The following is a 24586-nucleotide window of genomic DNA, read 5'->3' on the forward strand; positions in this document are numbered from 1 at the left end:
CATTTATTTGGAAGCTTTCAATTTAATTCAATAATCACTACTGTGTTACATACCTACATGAGGTTCGTGACTTTCGGTTTTCATAGAATTGTCGCAATCAACAAAATTATAAAGATTTGGTTAGATTGCAGTTGTTTTGAACTTTATAACTATACTAGCTTTCGGCACACGGCTTCGCCCGCGTTTTCAAAGAAAAACCTGCATAGTTCCCGTTCCCGTGTCATTTCCGGGATGAAACCTATCCTATGTGTGAATCCAAGTTACCCTCTATATGTGTGCTAAATTTCATTGTAATCTGTTCAGTAGTATTTACGTGTAAGAGTAAAAAACACACACACATCCTCACAAACTTTCGCATTTATAATATTAGTAGAAAGGATAGGATAGCAAGCAATTGTATTTATTTTAAACAGATTGTAACTATTGGTTTTATAAAATCAACCTTTTTTACAAGGTTACCCTTGTTTGATGATCAGTACAATTCATCTCAAAGCTGGAGGCAACTTAAGTGGTTCAATTTGATCCCAGATCTTAGTTTGAGTTATCCTAAGCTTTTCGTCTTTTATCAACTTTCCTTTGCTTCACAATTTTAAGTGAGTTTCTTTTTGATATCTATTTTTTTTTGCTAGCATAAGCTTGTTTATTTCTGAATATGAAACGAACTCGCTTCATAGATATCTCACAATGTAATAATTAATAAACAATGCTAATGAATAGAATTCTTAATCATAGACAAGTCTGACTAGATCGCAAGTTTTTCTCCATTATAAACAATACATAATCATCTCTATACATTATACATAATATAATGGCGCAGACGCAGGGTGTTGCAACCTGTGACCGACGCATGCGCAGTCGGTGTTACGACGACAGAGAAATCGACCGTTGACACTTTCTCGCGTTCATTTTGAAATTCCATAGACTAGTGGTTCCATGAAAATTCCAATTTTGAAAAAGTGCGGGATGTATAAATTGACAGTTTAGTTTTTTTTTTATCAAACGGGCAAAGGAATTAAGTTTTCGTTTAGAAAAAAATGTTGTTTTATTGTATGTGATTACGTTTTTCAGTAAGTATACATTTTCATTTGTTTTAATAGAATTTTGTTGTAAGTTTTAAAAACCTGCGATTAATTGTATGAAAGATACAGGCCTACTTTTAACTACTGTCATAGTATATTCAGGCCAGTGATCTTCAAACATCTTCAAACCAAACAATCTTGATGTAGGTAACACATAACTTAATATGACATAATGCGTAAAGAAAACATTTTGAGGTGAAAGCCTTAACCACGATATATGTTTACCCGGAAGGGCTTGACTTTCTCAATTATGTCATATACAGATTTATTACCTCTAAAGGGTCATGGGATTAATTTTTTACACGCAACGAGAAATAAGATTATTTCGCATGACTTGAGACTTGTTTATGAGATTTTTTATCGAAATAAATTGCGAAATTTAAAGTGTTATGCGGTGTAAATACGCGATTGATTATAGGAATTACAATTTTCAGTAATTTTCATTTTTAAGTCAGGTGAGTGAGTCACAAAATTTATATTTTTCTTTATAATTTGAAATGCCTTCGTTTTACATGAATGTTGATACCTACTTTCATTAAATGGAGTAATGTTCAAACACAATTAAAATCACTATATAGGTAAAAAGGTTTTCCTAAATTTTCCTGTTCTATAATAATTTCGTAAATCTTGTTGCGTACTGTATTTAAAAATAGTTACATTACATACATTTGAAATTCAATAATAACAGTATTTAAGAGTTCTGTTTAGACTACGAAATGCGTATTAATTACATGGAATTTTAAAGTAATTAAATGTAAATACCTACTATTTGTATTCTAGTAATTAGTACGACCTTTTTTAGTGGGAACCAATGATATTAGAATAAGAGCTAGCGCGCAAGAGCAACTTTTGTCTCCGCAACTATTTTGTATCTCCCATCAACTCTATACGAATTACGAAGTTGCGTCGCTACGTGCGCGCACTTTCTTACTATAATGGACTTACTACTAATTACTCCCGGGAGATTTTTTTATTAGGGTATAGAGTTAATGGGAGAGACAAAATAGTGTCGGAGACAAAAGTGGCTCTGACGCGCTAGCTCTTAGAGCTAGTAAGAAAGTGCGCGCACGTAGCGACGCAACTTTCTATAGAGTTGATGTGAGAGACAAAATAGTTGCGGAGACAAAAGTTGCTCTTGCGCGCTAGCTCTGAGTAAGTTGTAATGTGACTAATTTAGAACCAGACCAGAATTAACTTCAGTTGTCTCTTTTAGCACTAATGCTACATCTAGGTCACGAAAGTTCAGTCATATTTTTTGACGTCCAAAGTCCATATTATCCGTTCAGTAGTTTTTTTTTATGAAAGAGTAGCAACTAGCAAACATCAATTTTCACAAATTACTTTCGCATTTATAATATTTGTAGGATTACACATTGAGCTATTATTAGGTACTACGTAGCTGTAGTAATAAAATGATAGGTAGCATTGTTAACCTGAATGACAACTAAGAACTAAATTGTTATTGAAAAATATTCAATTAAGATTATAAATGAGAAACTGTATATTTATATGCCTATCTGCTACGCTTTCACGCCTAAATACTGAACGAATTTCACTAAAATTTGAACCAGTGATAGACCATAAGAAATTATATTGAACTCTTTGTCAAGAAAAAACTGCCGTACACGATTACATGGAGTGCTCTAAACTAAACAACTTAACGCCAGTCCTGAATAAATTTTTTATATTCGCAGAATTAATTTAGCTTTTCTATAATCCTACTAATATTATATAAATGCGAAAGTTTGTAAGGATGTGTGTGTGTGTGTACGTGTGTTTGTTACTCTTTCACGCTAATACTACTGAACCGATTACAATGAAATTTAGCACACTTATAGAGGGTAACTTGGATTAACACATAGGATAGGTTTCATCCCGGAAATCCCACGGGACCTTCTAACTCTCACCTGTTGTTCTGCACGTAATACGATGATAAATTTTGCATTGCAATACAAAACTGACGATAGATATGTATCTGATTAATTCTGCTATTTGATTGAATGACTAGCGTGTTCATTGAATGACGTCATTTAATTGAATGACTAGGCCGATTCAATCAAATAGCAGATTGAATCAGATGACGGCGACATGTACCTACATTAAACTATAGGTACAGGGTGATATTTTATATGGAGCCTAGGGGAAGACATTGGAGGAATTTTTAGCTAGTTTCATTCCCGTCTCTATTAATGCAGTTCTATTTCGTTTAAAAAATAAAAGAAAAATGGCCCTTTGTTGCTCTTTCACGTAAAAACTACTTACTGGACGGATTTCGATGTAACATTTTACAGGAATATAGGTTATATGTCAGAATAACACATAAGCTATAGACATATTTGATTTTGCACGCGAGTTTAGTCCGCGGGTGAAACCGCGCGGCATAGCATTGTACAACAGTACAACACTAAATAAACACTAGTTTTCTAGCCATTGATGACATAATATAACAAGAGTACCCAGTGTCGTAAACATTTTGTAAAACTGTTTTATATGACATGAAACGAACGAAGAAACGATGAACGGGTTAGTGCCGTAGTGCCGTAATATTTTTTGAATAACTATTCTGTAGGATCAATTATGTTTCATTGTATAAGCTTTGATGGTTAGTGTGCCACTGCTGACTGTTTCCATAATCCATATTTGCCGGCTGTATAGCTCTAGCTATTGGTAGATACTATTATATTATTTTTTTTGATTTTACGCGAGTATTACCTATACATTTAGAAATTAAAGATGTTATATTTTTAACAAGAGTTGATCTTCCCCGCTGCAAACTGTGCGAAACGTCGGCATAATAAAATTATAATTAATAAATCGCGTTTAAAATCCGTAAAAATCTTTAATTTCTAAACTATTATATTTTTGTATTTATCTATATATATAAAACTCAAAGGTGACTGATATAGTGATCTATCAACGCACAGCCCAAACCACTGGACGTATCGGGCTGAAATTTGGCATGCAGGTAGATGTCATAACGTAGGCGTCCCCTAAGAAAGGATTTCCCTAAATTCTTGCGGGAACGTGGAAAAACGGGGATGCACGTACAAAGTCGCGGGCGGAAGCTAGTATAAGATATATTAGATACGTTGACTTGATTATAACAATATAATTTCGCTGTGAGATATTTATAAATACAGAAACAAAGCACAGTTAATTCCGTACATAATATTATTATGCTTTAATTATAAAACATGCCTTATTTGACCAAATCACGGTATGAAACGGTAAAATCTATAACGAATTTATTAAAATGCATGTGAATGTCTTTAAATTTTCATTTCCCTTTGTATAGAAACAAATTCAATGCGTGCTACGTGAAGTAATCAATGCATTGCTTCCTGCAATGTTTACGATTTAGGCTGGTTATAGACGAACGTTTTTTTTCAACCATTTTATTTGATGAAATTATTATTTTTAATTTATGAAAGATTCCTTAAAACTGTTAGACTTTAGACGAAAATTGAAACTAAGGCTTACGTCATACTATAGAGGACTACATACTTCATAGCCTTATTTAGATTACAATCTTACTTAATAAAAAAATACGATTTACTTATATAAGCAAATATGGTTGCGGATAGAATAAATTTTTGTTATTCTATCCGTAACCATATTTTTTTACGTTACTTTAACTAAAAGCCTATAAAACTAAAAAAAATTAAAAATGCTAAGTAAATAAAGCTTACTTTAATAAGTCTCCATCCAGAGGAAAACCATAAGTGAAGCACGGTTATAAATAAATAATAATAAATAAAGTATTCATGCAAATTTTAAAGCTACAATGGTTGACTTACATAAAATGATTGATTGCTATTTATTGTAATTAGTAATTACGCTCATAAAGTTTATTTCATTAAACTATACACAATAAATTACTGTTTTTATTATTGATTTAACCTTAGATGATAATTTGTTTTGATCCTTATTTCCTTCTTGTACCAGATGTATTTGTTTAATTTTCTTGTGGACATATACAACAGTTTGAAACATATTTTAATTTTAATAACAATGGTGTTAAATTCGTTCGTTTTAGGCAAGTAGACATGACGTATAAAAGTAAGATAATTCATAATACCATTCGCTCGAACCTATTAAGTACACGTCGATTTATGAAAAAAATTGTAAATTAGTAAAATAAAACATACTTATTTATGGAAATGAAATAATGTTATCACTCTGAGCATGATACAAAATATTTGAAGGAACCTCAGTTAATCTTATATATCTCTAATGCCTTTAGATACTATGAATTTATAGAGTTTACAGAGTTATTTTTTATTCTCAATATATAAAACCCAAGTTCGAGTTGAGTAAACTGTAAACTACAATAATGGATCAAAAAATACGTTGCACATTGTAATGATTACACTTTCTCACATTTTAAATTCCGTTTGTGTGAAACATTCTTCAAATCTATTTATTTAAACTGTAACTGGGCGGTCCTAGATACATAAAACGCCTCGTTTGTCGCCAGCCTAAATGAAACAACCAATTTTTCACTAGCCCATTGTCAAGGACATTTTGATGTGACTTAAGCTAATGGTAGCTCGGCAACAGCTTAGTCTTACGTATTCTGTGTTATAAGTCAAATGCTTTGAATAACAGTGCGATAGTTTATGAAAACATCATAATATTTGAGAGGTAAATATTGCATAAACTATTGGAATTCATTTTAATTATCGTGAGGAAAATCGTAAAGATAATTTTCATTCATCAGTTATAATTTAAAAAATGTCAAGTTCAAAATGAGATAATAATCTTTATTAACATTGAAATATAATTATTGTTATTTAATAATTGAATTTTTATTCAACACTCCATTGCAAATTTATTATAAGTAAGTACATAAGTAATTGCAGTAATTGATAAAATAGGAAAGTAATTCATTCATTTTATTAATTAACTAGGTACTTAACACATTGTTAATTATTATTTTAATAAAATTGCCATTTAATTCAAGATTTACGATTACGATTCAACGTAACTTAGATCATAATACAACAATGTTTTTAATAAAAATGTTACTTTACGAAGTAACAGCAAAACATCAAAATGATAAAACATTGTGTTTTGTAAGATCGGGCTTACTTACAGTAAGCAATTTTTTTAACATTTTCGTAATAACCTAATAAAACTAAATTGATCCCAATGGCCCGTAGTTTTTTTGACAGAAAAGAATATGAACACCCCCACATTATTCTATTACCTACTATTCTTAAAACTGAATTCTATTGGCTAAAATTAAACAGACAACAGTCTGCACATTGTAATAATATAACCTTTTTAATCTAATTAAATTATACTTAGGTGTTTAAATTTATAAAAATCTAGTGATTCGGCCCCCTTTCACCTACCTACATCTGAATTAGGTACCTACGTACCTACCTACATAGTAAAAACGACAGTAGTCTTCAATTATACCTATGTTTAAAAATACCTCAAACCTATGAAGCTTTCACCATTAATTCCACCTGTCTAATACAGATGTAAGAACTAAGACAATAGTTACAAAAAAATAAATAAACCGCCGCTTTATCGCTTTACCTACCGAAAACGTTTGAAGTCGTTGACAAGCACACTTAGTGGCACCGACATCAAACCTATTTTAATAAATAGCGCATCTAAATACCTAATATTTAGTAATTAATAATATCAAATCTTTTTTTATTTTTTACTTTTCCGTTTTTAAGTCGGATTTTTTAACTTAGTTATTTTTATAACTGTTATAGACGTTACAAGTAAAAATTCCCGATATGATCTCGTTTACCCAGTTTTGTTTGTACAGACAATATCCGAAAAAGATTTATGTAAACGCAGCTATCAACGACCCATCGAAAATCTGAAGGTATTACCGACCTATAAAAGTAATTCGAAATTTAAACGTTTCCAGAACTATTCTAGCTATAGGTAGGCAAAGTTATACACGAATGTATTAATTGAGCATCGTATACTTTAACGTTAGAGTGAGTAACTGAGCAAAAAAGAGTTAAAATGCGTAAGTTGCTGCGGGGTAGCGTGGAAGCAGGACGTGTCGTACTGTTCCGTTGTTCCTTCGGGTAAGTACTGTGAGTATCTTTTTAAGACATTTACAAACAAATGACATCTATACTTTAATTTATATTACTAAATGTCAATGCATTTAAGTGTCAACTTTTCATTTCTTACAACATTTTATTAATAAAAAGTAATTTGAAACGATAAAACTTAAAATTAAAATGGGACGGTGTTAGCTTCACCAGTTTAAGTCGTGGCAGGTATCAACGACCCGTAAGTCGGCAATGACAGCAACGTAACTTTTTGTTTTATTTTCTTTTATGTTATTATATCACACTAACACAAGTGGTCTTATGGACCAGTTTAAATCTAAGCTATGAGTCTTCATAAAAATCTATTAGCGACTAAACTTTTTTGTCTAGTGTTGTGTCTTTTAGCGTTGTCAATTTATACAAAGTTATGATATTTTCGAGGATCCCTATCGAATAGTTACAGTAGTAAATCATTGTTTTTTTTGTTTAAACAATATGCATTTGTTCATATTTTGTATGACATTAATCAATTATAATCTATTTTATAGTCTGATGGTCAAATGAATTAAAATAACCATTTTTTTATGGGTCGGTAATACAATTTAGGTTTATACTTACATACTTTAATACCGACCCATGTGGGTCGGCAATAGCAACTATAGGAAGCTATTACCGATCGAATATAGATTGTTTAGTTTCTCATCTACAAATTCAAATTCAAATTGCTTTATTTGCAGAATGTAGAATAAAGATGTTTGTATATACAGATAATATTGATCCTTAAACATTCCGCTCGTAATTGAGCGTGCAAATATATTTTTATTACTTTTATGACATAATAGGTACCTATTAAAAATTATATTTTTTTTAGGTTCAATTAACATAAAACATATAATTAGGTATATTTTTTCCAGAAATATGGAGCCACGAAAGCGGCGAAAAGTATTCAGTAAAACACAACTCGCCGAAGCAATCAATCAAATAGCATAACGAAATATCCTAGAGTTTGAAATCCTTAATTTAATATATGTACATATATTAATAGTATTATGTTGATTAATTTAAAAGTTTGTAATTATTTAGTTCATTACTAAAAAGTACTCATTTGTTTTATTAAAAATAACTACAATAAAAAAATACGAATATATTTGCATTTTTATTTCATTTTATTAAGATCGGTAATCATCATCATCACTAGCTTCTATACATTCCATTGCTGGAAAAAGGCTTCCTCTCACATACGATCGGGAATAGCTGCATAAAAATCGTTAATAGCTTCACAGCCGTTTTTATGGGTCGGTAATAGCAACAATCGACTAAGTCACATTGTAAATTATTTTTTACAAGATAATCCTTTATTAGAATGTATTTGCTTCAATAAATACATTTTTTATACATAACACTAGCATATAAAATGAAATTATAAATCTTTAGAAGAACCAGTATACTTAAAAAATATGGTTGATTTTGAAATTGCCTTAGAGGGGTCGTTAATACCTGCGTTTACCCTATAAGCAAACACACTTTCCATGTGAAAAATACAAAAAATGAACAAGTATTCCATTTGTTTGCGCAAACTAAAGCAAATATTTAAAATTCAATCACTTCGTTTATTTACATAAGCATTTACCTACTTATAAATTATTGAATTAAGTATTACAATTAATAAGGAATATGAGTGCAAACGGATACCCATAGATAATATAAAACTATACTAGTAGTGTTACGATATTTTTAACCGACTTAAAAAAAGGAGGAGGTTATCAATTCGACCGGTATATTCTTTTATAGTACCTACTTAGATATAATAGATAAATAAATAAAACCTACATTTGTACGATATGGAGTTAAAATTAAACTAACAAAACAACAATTTGTACCTTGGAATTTGTATAAAACTAGCTGAGTACCCTTGCTCCGCTTGGATTTAAATTTTCCGTTCCAGTTAAATTTTCTTTATACAAACTTTACAATGACAACAATGACTACAAAAAATATCTTATTTAGTACAATCACCAGATATGCACTTATTATTATTTAAATTCAATTTTATTTAAAATATAGATTTTTTTTAAGTTCCACAAGTTTTAGTTTAAAAATATAACCACGACCACGCGCACGGTATAAATACATAACTTATTGTTTATTTTTAATATCCTACTAGAAACATATTATATGACATAATTGCATACAAAATAAACAATAATACGTTAATTAAAATGCGATGCTTATTGCATTATTGTCACCATAAGCCGTAAGATCCTAGTAGACACACGTAGACACGAGTAAAATTAAACAGCGAAATAAAAAATGGATTTTCAGTTTGAAATCATTGGTTTTCCATTAGGCGAATCCACATGTAGCGCGCAGCCTCGCGAAGAAATTGCTTTCCTAAGCGCTCGATTTGTGTGGACAACCACATATTACTTCATCGTGGAATACAGAAAGGTGTTCGCCACACTTGACGGAAATTACATAGTTCCGCGTAGTGTACCAGCTATTTGTAATTTGTATGAAATAACAATATGTAATGTCCGTCAAGTGTGGCAAAGGCCTAACACGCGCTTTTTTCAGCCGAGCCACGACCACAAAGAACAAGTAGGTACCTAGTGTAGCGAAGAAAATATGTCGCTCTGTGTGGGCCCGCCTATTCGTAAATTATTTCCTCAAAACTCGATGTGATTCTGTTTCTTAATTAATGTAAATTTTGACAAAATGTTTCATTATGTAACTATGTACCTACTAACGATGACTGTGCTGACCCCAATTAAAAAGCAAGAAGTTAGAGAGATGAGAATGATAAAAAATAATGATTAGTATACGTATATATTATTACTTATGATAGGAAACAATATAATCCATACTATAATATATAAAATAATAAATGCGAAAGTAACTCTGTCTGTCTGTCTGTTACTTAACCACGCCTTAACTACTGAACCAATTTGCATGAAATTTGGTATAGAGATATTTTGATACCCGAGAAAGGTAATAGGATAGGTTTTACCCCGGAAATCCCACGGAAACGGGAACTATGCGGGTTTTTCTTTGAAAACGCGGACGAAGCCACGGGCGGAAATCTAGTTCTAGCATAATCTTTGAACACACAATATTTATTTTAACGAACACGTTTTCATTCATTTATCTTTGATCTTGTATGACTTAACATAATTCTAAAGTTACTTTATTTACTTAGCGAGGCTAGGATAATTAAAAATATTAATAAATGCCACACAAGAATGGCGTCAGAATAAGTTAAGAATCCATTAATTTATAAATTATTTGGTTTATTAACAAGGTCTTGTTAGATTTATTGCATGCCAGAGGTCTCTGGATATAACAGACTGCATATGTCTAGCAGGATAATTTAAAGATCATAAAATTGTATGGGAAGCATAATATAAAAGTTTTAAGTAGATCAAGATATTAAATTTGTTAGTATTCAGTAAAAAATATTTTGTAGGGTGTAAAGAGAAATAGTCATAATTACAATTCGCCTACGGGATTGAAATATGGCAATATTGTGCAACTTTGAATTGAAGAGATATATAATAGAAATTAAATACTAACAAAAAAATATACGTAAACATGTGCGCGTGCGCACATCGACATTGACAGTGAAAATTGCAAGGAATTTCTCTAATGAAAACTAAAAGGCAATCTACGAAAGATAATATTCTCTAAAAATATGTTTTAGGTTTAGGTATTTTATTTATACTTCGTAACATCATGTGAATATGTCGCAGTCATCTAGTTGAATCTGCTATTTGATTGAATGACTAGCGTGTTCATTGAACGACGACATTTTATTGAATGACTAAAGGACAGCTCGTCAAGTTTTTAAAAGTAATGTTCAACGTCTTGCCTGAATGTCATTTAGCATAATCGTTAGTTCGTTTTTCAAAACATTTTAAGACTTCACTTTTATAGGTACCTAAAGCTATTTTTTATTCATTTTAACTTTTCTATACAAAGTGAAAGACTACAACCCAAAGCATCTGCATGAAAAAAACCCACCAAGAATAGCATTTCAGTAAAAATCATTTACTTCTTACAATCAATAAAAAGTTTATCGTTCCGGTCGTATCGTCACGATCGTTCACGTAACGAAATAATATAAAGAAAAGCCAGCGAACTGAATCGGGGAAGATTAGTTTAAAAAAAATCCCTCCAAAACGTGATAAAAAATCATAAGAAGGAAGGAATGAAGTAAACTATTGAATAATCAAGGTCAAAAGAGCAATCGTTCTAAAATGTTCAATTACTTGTGATACGGAAACGGTCAATAATATAAAATGTTTAGAAAATTATGTCTATTTTAAATATTTAACACGCTTTTATTAGCTCCACATACCTATAGATATATACAATATACATACCTATAGATATGTAACCTCCTCCTTGACTTCTATAGACTCGATACCAATTTAAACGGACAAATTCACATCAAACTTTGAACAAGAATCGGTGACACTACAATAGTTTCATAGTTTCATGATTTTTTTTTAAGAGTGTTTCTTGACTTTTTTTCTAATTTAGTTATTTATTCTATCTGTTGTTACTTCCGAACGTCTTGTGCTAATAATACGAATGTAATTTTATACTTGAATGCGTGTGTTAATTAAAAAAAAGATTCTGAGAATCTGTAATTAATGAAGAATAGTGGTAATTATTACTATTGCCCTGTATTTAGAATTATATTGTTGCAAACATTAGGCAAATTTAAAAAATAACAGCCAGATAATGCGCCATATATCCCATTTTGGAAATCTATATTAAAGTTTAAAGAGGAATTTGTTCCTTCATCTACTTTAAATCGAAATTATTGAAAGTTTAATTTGAAAAGGCAATACACAGTCAAACTAACTTTCTTTAAATTTAACGTCAATCTGCTAAATCGCCCTAGATAGTTAGTACAGGTGAAAAGTGTGTAAAATATTATTTCGTTAAAAAATTGTTACCTTCAATTGCATCTTGATGATTAATTTTTAATAACTAAGTAATAACAATAATTGGATGCTAATAGAGTAATTGATTTGTGAAAAACTTGTTTTTCTTTATTACTTAATTTATTAGCACTTTGTTCTCTTCTATAATTTTGTTTTTATGCTTCAACTAGCGGTCCGTCCCGGCTTCGCTCGTGGTACATATTTCGCAATAAAAGGTAGCCTATGATCTTTCTCAGGGTCTAAAGATTGTCTGTGCCAATTTTCATCAATATCGGTTGAGAGGGCGGGAAAGCGTAACAGACAGACAGACATGCAGAGTTACTTTCGCATTTATAATATTAGAAGGGACAATACGCGAATATTTTTTTAAAATCCTCATGCACCATTCCTATAAATTTTGCGGAAGGGTAAATGTTCAATATGAAAGAAATCTAAGCAAAATAATTGTTTTATAAAAATCGCTTAATTTGTTTAAAATCATATTTAGATAATCAAATAAATCTCTAGTGTATAAAGCGCAATTTTCCAAATGACTCTGTAACTCCCTTTTTACACGCTTTATATTAGCTTCACCTGTATGTTTGTAACCGACTTCTTTGGGCGCGATTTTGACCCACTTTAAACGGCCAGATTTCGTTCAAACTTTGTAGATTTATTGAGGACCGATGACAATACACTAATTTGATAAAATTTTCTATTTTTTAGTTCGGTTTTCTATAAAAAGCGTGTTTTTTAGTTTTTTTTAAACTATTATTATTAATTTATTAGATAGTATCAATTCCCAATACTTATACAAAGAACACTAAAATTTATTTAGTTTATTCTCAAAAAAATATTATATTTAAAATCCAAACAACAAGCCAAACTAAATTTTCGATACAGTTTCTATAAAAAAATGTTTATATGTCGACTACAATACAATATTTTTTACTATTTACCGCGTGTTCCGACTTTTTCTTTAAAAGAGTCAGATCATGAATCACACTGATTGCTAGATCAAGGTTATTTTTTCAGTAATCATTATTATTAATAGCAAAATTGAATTTCCGCACGATTTAAAAGTAATTATATACTCGAAATGAATGGAAAACCTGAAAACATAATTATAGTATAGTTCTTGAGTCAGAACAATCTGCTAAAGTTATATCCGTTTTTAATGACGAAGCATCCTGCTAACCTTCGGTGACCCTGACCCAACCTTGCCCCTAAATAAATAAATAATTTATTTTACTATAGATATTATAAAAATAAGCAAAACACGAGCAAAACACTAAACAATTCGACGTACAAAAATAAAATAAAAATGATCTAAATTACATGCTTAATTTTTAGTTTATAAGACCCTCACAGTTTCTACCTACTGTTCGTCAATATATTTTTATGATAGGTATCGCATTTCACAAAACTATAATCTCTTCCCAACACAAACATGCACTCTTGCATTATCTCTTCTCCTATCTCTCTATTAGGTAATATTTAAAATTCTTGTATCAAAGTGTTAGTTACCATACTCCTCCGAAACGGATGTACCGATTCTCATGAAATTTTGTGTAGATCTGAAAATCGGTCAACATCTAATTTTCAACCGCAGAACAAACTGTCCGTACAGCTATTACTATAATATAAAAAATCGATAATAACGTTCAACACTACAACACAAAATGACAATGGTCATTGCGTAACTACAACCCCATTAACCAATATACTCGTAAATAATGCAGAGCACAGCCTCGTTACAACACAAAACCTTTGTTCCTGCACCTTCATGCAGTTCATATACTTGACTGTTTAGTTTATAAGTGTAGAGTATTATACAGGGTGTCCCATCGTTGGTGTACTAAGCTCAAAGGAGGCTATAGTCTTGCATACGCTGAGCGCGTAAAAAATACTTTAAAAAATTCCAGACGCATTTTTTTCAAATAGATCTTAAAACTCTATGTGTACACCCATAACAAGCAACCCGCAAAACTTTGCTACCCGCATATGAGCTATCGTTTAAGATTATGTCTTCATAGACAGAATGCTCACATTAGCGAAGCGGTATATATGCCGGCTGGGCGAAGCTAGAGAAGAAAACATGGATTTTAAGGAAAAATTTTGCAAAATAATTTTGATGTAATTTTGTATAGAATAAAAATCTTTCATGTTTTCAACGATTTTCAGAAAATTTATCATAATATCTGGTTATGTTGATAAAATAACATAATATTCAGCTAAGCTACAAAGCACGTTTCAGCTGATCTTATCGAAACATTGCGATAATCGAATGAATGAATACTTTATAAATGTGTGAGAGGAATACAAGTACAGCAGAAATCTTTACAATATAATAAAAGAGGTCATTGCTTTTTAATATTGAGTTTTATCGGTAAGGATGACTGGATGTGGCCAAAAATTTATTTAGGTATACATTAAACAAAAATTAATTTTCCATTTCTACAAATTTTCACTGTTTCTCAATTTTTTTTTTTTTTTGGTTATAACTTATAAGGAACACTTATATTATAAATGCGAAAGTAACTCTGTCTGTCTGTCACTCAATCACGCCTAAACTACTGAACCAATTTTCATGAAATTTGGTATAGAGAGATTTTGATACCCGAGAAAGGACATAGGCTACTTTTTATCCCGGGCAAATGATTCAATCCCGGAAATCCCACGGAAACGGGAACAATGCGGGTTTTTCTTTGACTGCGAGCGAAGCCTCGGAGAAAAAAAAATGTGAAAAACTTTTCGGAGAAAAAATGTGCGCAGGTTTGTTAATTTGATTATTGACCATCTTAACTACATCTAATTCGTCATATAATAAACTAACAGTTTAACATTATTTTCCGCATAATATAGCATCTGTGTGCAGAGGCATAAATCTGTATTCGATAGCATGACTCGAGTCATAAAATGAATAGGTACTACACAAATTAAAAACTAATTATAGCCATGCGCAACTACCTACGAGTTATTATTTTTTATTATGCAAATTTATTACGTCCTTTGTGTAGGTTCTCTCAATTTAATCGTTTAATTTTAAGCCTAATTAAGTTTTAAGTCCTAGGCCCCATTTTGTTTGAATTAGCTTTACAATGGGAGGAAAATGTTAGAGAATTTATGAAGAAATTACGTTTTTGTGGCCAATTAATTTTGTATACAATTGACCGATATTTACAAGATGCAGTAGTATATGTAGAAAATAAAAATACTACATTTTGATGAAATGACTAATTACGAGACCTTTTTTAATGAATATAAAAAGTTGACTTGATTTTTTAAACATGTATTGTTTTGTCTTTTTCAGATTTGTGCCCTACATGTAGTCGAAAAAAATGAAGCCCTTTATTAAACAGGTAATTTTTATAATCTTAATTTTTCGGGACTCCAATCTCGACTTAGATATAAATTACATGAATATTATAACACCTACCTAAATGTAGCATGTGTGTAATAATATGTAAGTAACTATCTGTTATGCTGGGAACATGATGATGATGATGATGATCTATGTTTTTCTTTTTCCAGGCGTTCGTGGTATCCGGTGCAGCACTGAACATCATGGGTCATGGATGCGCACACGGCTACCCAGCAGTTTTGTTCGCGCAGTTGATCAGAGATGGCGGCCCGGTCACGCTGACTGACCATGATACGTCTTGGATTGGTGGGTTATTCAATAGGAAAGATAGAAATAAACACCTAATTGTCAGCGACAACACAACACACACACGCACACACAGACACACATATATAACACAAAGAACCGTAGAAAAAAATACATCATAACAAAAACAGCACAGAGACAAGAAAAATCATGGAAACACAAAATTATGGATCGTCGAACACGCAAATGACAAAAAGCCGTATTGCTATAAAACACACAGCAGATAAATCTGTAAAAAAGGAGAAACGTGAAAGAATCAGTAAAGTTCTCTTCAAGGTTTTCTTCTCGTAAAATATTATTCGTTAATTATAGATAATAATTCTTAACTTACGCATTTTCCTATTCTCAATTATGTATTAAAATAATTAGGTGCAAAGTTAATAGAAAATCCTTAGAGAAAATCAATACTTTATTTTGAAATGCATTTCAAACTCAGTATTAATCAGTTACCTATGTATTTATTTTCTAGCATCATCTGTTGGCTTGATGGGCATCGTCGGAAACTTCATATCTCCAGTTTTCATGTGGAAACTGGGTCGACAGAAGTCTCACTTCATCTCTACCATCCCCGCACTGCTCGGCTGGATCATCTTCTTCCTGGGCAACTCGGTTCCAATGTTCCTACTGGCCAGGTTACTCCACGGGCTAGCTTTAGGACTAAGAACTCCACTCGCTGCAATCCTTGTAGCTGAATATACAGAACCTAGATACAGGGGCGCGTTTCTTGGCACCTTCGCAATATCCCTTGGCCTTGGCATATTATTGTCTCACGTCTGGGGCGCATACCTATCCTGGAAAATGACGGCTGTGGTTTGTTCTATGTTCCCGATTATATCTATGGCTATTATAATGCTGTCCCCAGAATCACCATATTGGCTAGTTTCAAAATCGAGGTTTGAAGAAGCCAAAAAGGCATTTAAATGGGTTCGAGGCGATGGAGAGGAGCAAAGGGAAGAATTCGAAAAGATGGTTCAAGCACAAGAACGAGAGACACAAGAAGATATGAAAACGGAGAGGAATAAGATCTATAAATACTCGTGGTTGTCTGTTTCAAGATATGTAATTAATTCATTGAAGGCTGTGTTGAAGATTTTCAAGAAGAAAGAGTTTTATAAGCCATCTATAGTGGCTATTTGTATGCTGGTAGTATTTGAATTCGGCGGAGCGCACATGATACCAGCGTATGGTAATGTTATCCTTCAAGCTGTTTTAAACAAAGAAAGTCTATCAGATGTTACTTGGCAATTCACTGTTATAGATTTCCTTAGAACCATTTGCGCGTTTCTAGCTATTTTCTTGTTGAAAAAGTATAAGCGAAGAACGATCTTATTCATAAGTGGAGCCATGACAGTTTTGTCTTTAACCGCTGTATCAGTATTTGTATATTTGCGAAACGCTGAAATTATTACCCAAGATTGGTTATTGGATACAGTACCAATGGTTTTAATGATAACGTACACTTTGTCGTTTTGTTTAGGCGCTGTACCTTTGAATTGGGTTATTTGTGGTGAAGTTTTTCCTTTAGCCTATCGAAGCTTGGGATCGACATTGTCTACTTCATTTTTAACACCGTCATTTGTTATATCTATGAAAACAGCACCACATTTGTACTCGACGATAGGAGTACAAGGTGCTTTTCTAGTCTATTCAGCATTATTGACAATATGCTTAATAATTATGTACTGTTTACTACCAGAGACGAAAGATAGAACGCTGATCGATATCGAAAATAGTTTTAAAGGAATTCGTAAATCGGACAGAGAAGTACAACTTAGTTTAATGGAAAAGAAGGAAATTAATGCTGTTTAGATATAGTTTAGATTATTAGTTTTATCAATTGAAAAAATATGTCAAACATTAGTTTATTTTAGTATGAAAACACAAATGCAGTCTTAGACTGCTTTTTTATTTTTTTAATATTACTGGAGTATTGTTTAAATATTTTGTGTAAGAATCTCAGTGATATCAGACTTGATATTGTAGGTGAAAACGGATTGTTTGATACATTTTTAAGCTCCAATTTTGTATGTTATCATTATGTTATAAGTTTGAGTTTCAGTATTGTAACGATATTTTGTGGTAACTAAGCTAAACTTTTAATATTTAGATATTTTGTTGTCACTAAATTAATCAACATTGGGACTTATTTTTTTAAATTTCTTTTCTAGGTAATATTACTAATAAGTACGAGTATATAATTAGACGTATCTACTTATTGATTGACGATACATATTATGAATAATTTTAATGAATAAACATGTATTTATTTCAATAAAGATCAAGATATGGGTAGATATATTATTGTAACTGGAGTTACCTATGCATTATTAGAGCACAATTTAAATGTTTATACATAATGCAATAATATTATATCTCTATACTATAAAAATGAATCGCAAAATGTGTTGGTAAGCGCATAACTCGAGAACGGTTGATCCGATTTCGTTAATTCTTTTTTTATAATATTCCATGAAGTACGAGGATGGTTCTTATGGAGAGAAAACGTCAACATGTACCACGGGCGAAGCCGGGGCGGACCGCTAGTTACGAATAAAACAAAAATATTCGTAGAGTTAAAGGACTAATTACTTAATCCTTACCAAGCGGCAGTTTTTAAATAAGTAGATACATATTTCTTGAATCGATACGAGTCCTATGGTTGATTTATTTAGTGACAATTCAATCTTAATATATGTAAATATATTAAATAAGTTGTGATGTCGCAGTTCGTTTGTGATATTCCTATATAATTTGTGATAATTTTTATACCGTGTAGTATTTTAATTGTTTTAATGAATCATAGTTCGCACTGCCCTGTAGGCTGTAATGTAATGAAATAAACCACTAACCAGTACAAAATATTGCGTATTTTATTTATTTCTTTAAAAAATTTCCTATAAATTATACAAATATCACCCTCAAAACCTATTATCCTGAATTTTTGCCTGTTATGTTCAGCGGGATTAAAATTTTCATTTTCGGTTAGGTACTCAATTTACAGTTGGAAATATAATTCATCTATTTGATGTTGTTTGCATGGAAATACGTAAAATGGCAGAGTAAATCGTCATCCTACAAAAACATAGGATCTTAGCAATTCACGAAATAATTCACTAGTAGGTATATATATTATTAGATAGGTATATAGATGATGGAATGTCAGACGTGTTCTTTTTAGGTCTACAGTACTTTCTTCTACTGAAAGAGTGACTAAGGTGTCCTTACACTTACTTACTATAATATTAAAAATTCGAAAGTACAACTGTTTGTTTGTCCTTCTTTCTCTTCGTATCGGAGCGATTTCACTGTGTGATGTTTGAGTCTGAAGGTAGTAAGGAGGCAATAGTGTGACCTGGGTTACTTTTTACTGCAGTAAAACATCTAATAGGAGTTAACTCTGAAATGTAGCAATTCCAAAAGATGGCGCTATATTGAAAATGTGACATGTATGACAGAATTGACAGAGCTGTTGATTGTTTTTGACCATGCGATCGAAGCCATGAGCTACAGCTCGTTATATTATTTCGATGAAAGTTGAAGACATGTCTTTCTACTTTCATATAAATCATTTATAAACAATCGAAAATTAAGAAACGCCTGACAAATGCATATAGCAATAACGACTAAACGCGAGAGCTGTTTATCTTGCTTGTTATCAATATAAATAATTAATGTAGTAAAATATGCAGTTTATTAATACTTAAGTAGATTATCGCCTGCGTTTTTCCGTTTTTGTGGGATTTCCGCTATAAAAAGTGGCTAATGTCTTATAAATAAATAACACATTAGCACTTTTTTTTTATTTACCAGGAATGCTGGTTGGTATAGAGTTTGGAGCCATTTCCCACCAATGTCACATAAATGGTGACACCCGCCTTGCTGCACTCCTTAGCTTGATGATATAAGGCATAAAGGCCTTTTCGATAAAAGAACTATATAACAGAGGACAATAATTTTTCAAAGCAAACAAACTCTTCAGCTTTATAATATAGGTACCTAAGTCCTAATATAATATACCTAAGTAGGTATAGATTGTTACAGCCACAACCTCGTAATTTAATAAATCAATATACTTTACATACGTATTTATATTTGTGGTTTTATAGACAATTGGCTGAAGCTACTGTTTAAGAAATAGCAGAATTACTAATATCTACATACAATAATTTACCGGAAGGAAGTTAGCGCGGAAAGTTTTTTTTTTATTATTATTAATATCTCAAAAAATTGCTCCTTAAATGCTCCATCAGAATCTGTAATTGCTCCACTTCTATAATTATTAGTTTATTTATAATTAATTTAAAAAAAAATCCAAATACTGAAAACTTGATTTCCCTATAGAATGAAAAATATACACTTTTCATAAAAAATTTTTTTGCAAAAAAATTGCTCCTTAAATGCTCCATCAGAATCAGTAATTGCTCCACTTCTATAATTATTAGTTTATTTATAATTAATTTAAAAAAAAATCCAAATACTGAAAACTTGATTTCCCTATAGAATGAAAAATATTCACTTTTCATAAAAAATTTTTTTTCAAAAAAATTGCTCCTTAAATGCTCCATCAGAATCAGTAATTGCTCCACTTCTATAATTATTAGTTTATTTATAATTAATTTAAAAAAAAATCCAAATACTGAAAACTTGATTTCCCTATAGAATGAAAAATATTCACTTTTCATAAAAAATTTTTTTGCAAAAAAATTGCTCCTTCAATGCTCCATCAGAATCTGTAATTGCTCCACTTCTATAATTATTAGTTTATTTATAATTAATTTAAAAAAAATCCAAATACTGAAAACTTGATTTCCCTATAGAATGAAAAATATTCACTTTTCATAAAAAATTTTTTTGCAAAAAAATTGCTCCTTCAATGCTCCATCAGAATCAGTAATTGCTCCACTTCTATAATTATTAGTTTATTTATAATTAATTTAAAAAAAAATCCAAATACTGAAAACTTGATTTCCCTATAGAATGAAAAATATTCACTTTTCATAAAAAATTTTTTTGCAAAAAAATTGCTCCTTAAATGCTCCAACAGAATCAGTAATTGCTCTACTTCTATAATTATTAGTTTATTTATAATTAATTTAAAAAAAAATCCAAATACTGAAAACTTGATTTCCCTATAGAATGAAAAATATTCACTTTTCATAAAAAATTTTTTTTCAAAAAAATTGCTCCTTAAATGCTCCATCAGAATCAGTAATTGCTCCACTTCTATAATTATTAGTTTATTTATAATTAATTTTTAAAAAAATCCAAATACTGAAAACTTGATTTCCCTATAGAATGAAAAATATTCACTTTTCATAAAAAATTTTTTTGCAAAAAAATTTCTCCTTCAATGCTCCATCAGAATCAGTAATTGCTCCACTTCTATAATTATTAGTTTATTTATAATTAATTTTTAAAAAAATCCAAATACTGAAAACTTGATTTCCCTATAGAATGAAAAATATTCACTTTTCATAAAAAATTTTTTTGCAAAAAAATTGCTCCTTAAATGCTCCAACAGAATCAGTAATTGCTCTACTTCTATAATTATTAGTTTATTTATAATTAATTTAAAAAAAAATCCAAATACTGAAAACTTGATTTCCCTATAGAATGAAAAATATTCACTTTTCATAAAAAATTTTTTTGCAAAAAAATTGCTCCCGATTTGCTCTATCAATTACAAAAAAAATTATTTAATTTTGATAATTTTTACAATAATTAACTGAAAAACTATGTTTGCATAGTAAACTACTGCGCTGTGACGTCATCAATTATTGTCGTTGCGACGCATAAGGGCCATATTTACATGTATCAGCACTGCAGCGATATGTATAGACCTTAATGTTTATGTTTTCTTATTTATATTATTCACTAGATTTCCGCCCGCGGCTTCGCCCGCGTTTTCAAAGGAAAACCCGCATAGGTAGTTCCCGCTAACGCAAACGATAGCAACTTGACACCGAAAGATGAAACAAACGACTGAAACACAAATTAATTGATAATTACTTGAAGTTTTAATAATACGAATAAACGTACGAGTTTAGGGATGGGTAGGGAAATGTTTATAAGAATACCTATAATAAGAATGATTTAAATAGGTACATAATAATATCTGTTCCTTGAAATTTTGCTAGATGAAAACTCAATAATTAAAATATGGCGCCTAGATATTCTTAGAGTATAATTAATAGCAACATAAGGTAAGTATAAGTATTAAATAATAATATTATTATTCCCAGCATAAAACTTATTAATGTCATTTTATGGTAATTAATCATATTAAATAGTTGCTCTTTTAAAATCATGTCAATATTACATAATCTGTAACTTATATCTAACTTCATAATATATCATTTTCATCTTCCATATATTCCTTAATGCTATAATAGGCTCTCTGAACTAATATATTTTTTACATGAGTTTTACCTGAATTTAGCACTACCAAACTCTTTAATACAATGTGGAATTCTGTTGTAAAAGCGTATAACTAGACCCATAAATGAATTTTTAACTTTGGCTAACCGGTAAAATGGCATTTCAATTTTATTTCTGTTCCTTGTGCCATAACAGTGTTTATCTCCTACTCTTGTGTGTAAGTCGGCGTTTTTGTGTACATGCAAAATATTATGTGATGGTACAGTAAGGATACCAGTATTCTTAAAGAGATCTCTTAGCGAGTCCCGAGCACGTAAATTATATATAGAGCGAATGGCTCTTTTCTGTAAGATAAATATAGTTTCTATATCTGCTGCCCTGCCCCATAGTAGAATTCCATAGGACATAATACTTTTTATACACCATTACAATTAATCTAATATTGATTGTGTTCATTGGTTACATTTTTAAAATCTTCGTGTTTTATAAATTTATAAAGAATAGAAAAAATTCGATCACGAGGCGGGACTCGAACCCGCATAATTTCGGGATCGAATGTTTATATTCTTTATATTTATAAATTTATATTTATAAAGCATTTGAATGTCATAAAACCAAAAATATCAAATTCAATCTTCGTGTTTTGTGAATTATTTAATAAATCATTTACGTGATTCTTTTTTTGTTCGATGCGGGAGGGTGTCGAATTGGTCCCATAAAAATTTTATTAGGATAGGCCCAGTATTTTATTTTATGAGCATTTTTGTCTGTATTTGTAAATGTTGCAAGTGCAAGTTTGAAGTCGGTTGTTTTTAACGCAGTTATGTCTTGTATGTAAAACCTTTTGTCAAAAATAAAATTCTTTATAATTAGCACATATTTTATTATTTATACTCTAGTGAAAAATTTTCAGGTGATTATATAAAAGTAGGGCTCAATTTTTTCGCGAACCCTACTTCTAAATAATTACCACTCTTCAATAATTTAAAACTCCTTGACTGAATCCCTTCACACCCTAAAATAAAAAGTGCCTATTAATTTTTCTTATAGTAAACAGAAATTCAAATTCAATTATAAAAATACTTATTACCGATTTAATACTTTGATGATAATTGATAGTAGAAATATTTATTACTAACCTTGATATTGTTGTGGACATGATGAAATGTCTCCATATTATGTTATATGTAATATATACGATGGTATACAAAAATTATTATCATTCGAACCTGCAATCCTAACTTGAAGACTCAATAAAACAAAAATTATAATTATTTCTTATTATTCTTATCATCAGAACCCTTTAGTTTCTGTGATCTGTGATCAGAACCAAATAATTACATGATAATAATTAATAACCTTTTAAGTAATACCATCCTACTAATCTATACTTCTATACTAATATTATAAAGAGGAAAGGTTTGTATGTATGTATGTATGGTTTTCACGCATAAACTACTATACCGATTTTGATGAAATTTGGCACAGACAATCTTTAGACCCTGAGAAAGAACATAGGCTACCTTTTATTGCGAAATATGTACCACGGGCGAAGCCGGGGCGGACCGCTAGTAATATAATAAATGCGAAAGTTTGTGAGGATGTGTGTGTGTTTGTTACTCATTCACGCAAATACTACTGAACCGATTACAATGAAATTTAGCACACATATAGACCGTAACTTGGATTGACACATAGGATAGGTTTTATCCTGGTAATCCCACTGGAACGGGAACTATGCGGGTTTTCCTATGAAAACGCGGGCGAAGCCGCGGGCGGAAATCTAGTGAATAATATAAATAAGAAAACATAAACATTAAGGTCTATACATATCGCTGCAGTGCTGATACATGTAAATATGGCCCTTATGCGTCGCAACGACAATAATTGATGACGTCACAGCGCAGTAGTTTACTATGCAAACATAGTTTTTCAGTTAATTATTGTAAAAATTAACAAAATTAAATAATTTTTTTTGTTAATTGATAGAGCAAATCGGGAGCAATTTTTTTGCAAAAAAATTTTTTATGAAAAGTGAAAATTTTTCATTCTATAGGGAAATCAAGTTTTCAGTATTTGGATTTTTTTTTTAAATTAATTATAAATAAACTAATAATTATAGAAGTGGAGCAATTACAGATTCTGATGGAGCATTTAAGGAGCAATTTTTTGAGATATTAATAATAATAAAAAAAAAACTTTCCGCGCTAACTTCCTTCCGGTCAATAATTTGATACTAATAAATAAATCTATACTTCTATACTAATAATATTATAAAGAGGAAAGGTTTTTATGTATTTTATGGCTTTCACGCAACTGAACCGATTATAATGAAATTTAGCACATAGGATAGGTTTTATCCCGGAAATCCCACGGGAACGGGAACTATGCGGGTTTTCCTTTGAAAACGCGCGTGAAGACGCGGGCGAAAAACTTGTAAATAAAAAATCGTTAATTATCCACCATAATTAGCTAGCTAGCACCACAAAGACCAGGCTAATA

General features: G+C 30.8%; 1 protein-coding gene across 2 annotated transcripts; it reads left to right on the plus strand.

Moving 5' to 3' along the window:
* Positions 1-824: 824 nt before the first annotated feature.
* Positions 825-17731, plus strand: LOC123703568 (facilitated trehalose transporter Tret1-like). Of its 2 annotated transcripts, none has more exons than XM_045651641.1 (4): positions 825-1067; positions 15350-15398; positions 15571-15706; positions 16176-17731. In XM_045651641.1, the coding sequence occupies exons 2-4, from the start codon at positions 15378-15380 to the stop codon at positions 17513-17515; spliced, it is 1497 nt and encodes a 498-aa protein (XP_045507597.1). In that variant the 5' UTR covers positions 825-1067; positions 15350-15377; the 3' UTR covers positions 17516-17731. The 2 variants fall into 2 exon arrangements, with proteins under 2 accessions (XP_045507597.1, XP_045507598.1); XM_045651642.1 differs by lacking the exon at positions 825-1067 and adding an exon at positions 5655-5723.
* The last annotated feature ends 6855 nt before the right edge of the window (positions 17732-24586 follow it).

Source organism: Colias croceus, chromosome 26 (genome assembly GCF_905220415.1).
Source record: "Colias croceus chromosome 26, ilColCroc2.1".
NCBI classification, from domain to species: Eukaryota; Metazoa; Arthropoda; class Insecta; order Lepidoptera; family Pieridae; genus Colias; species Colias croceus.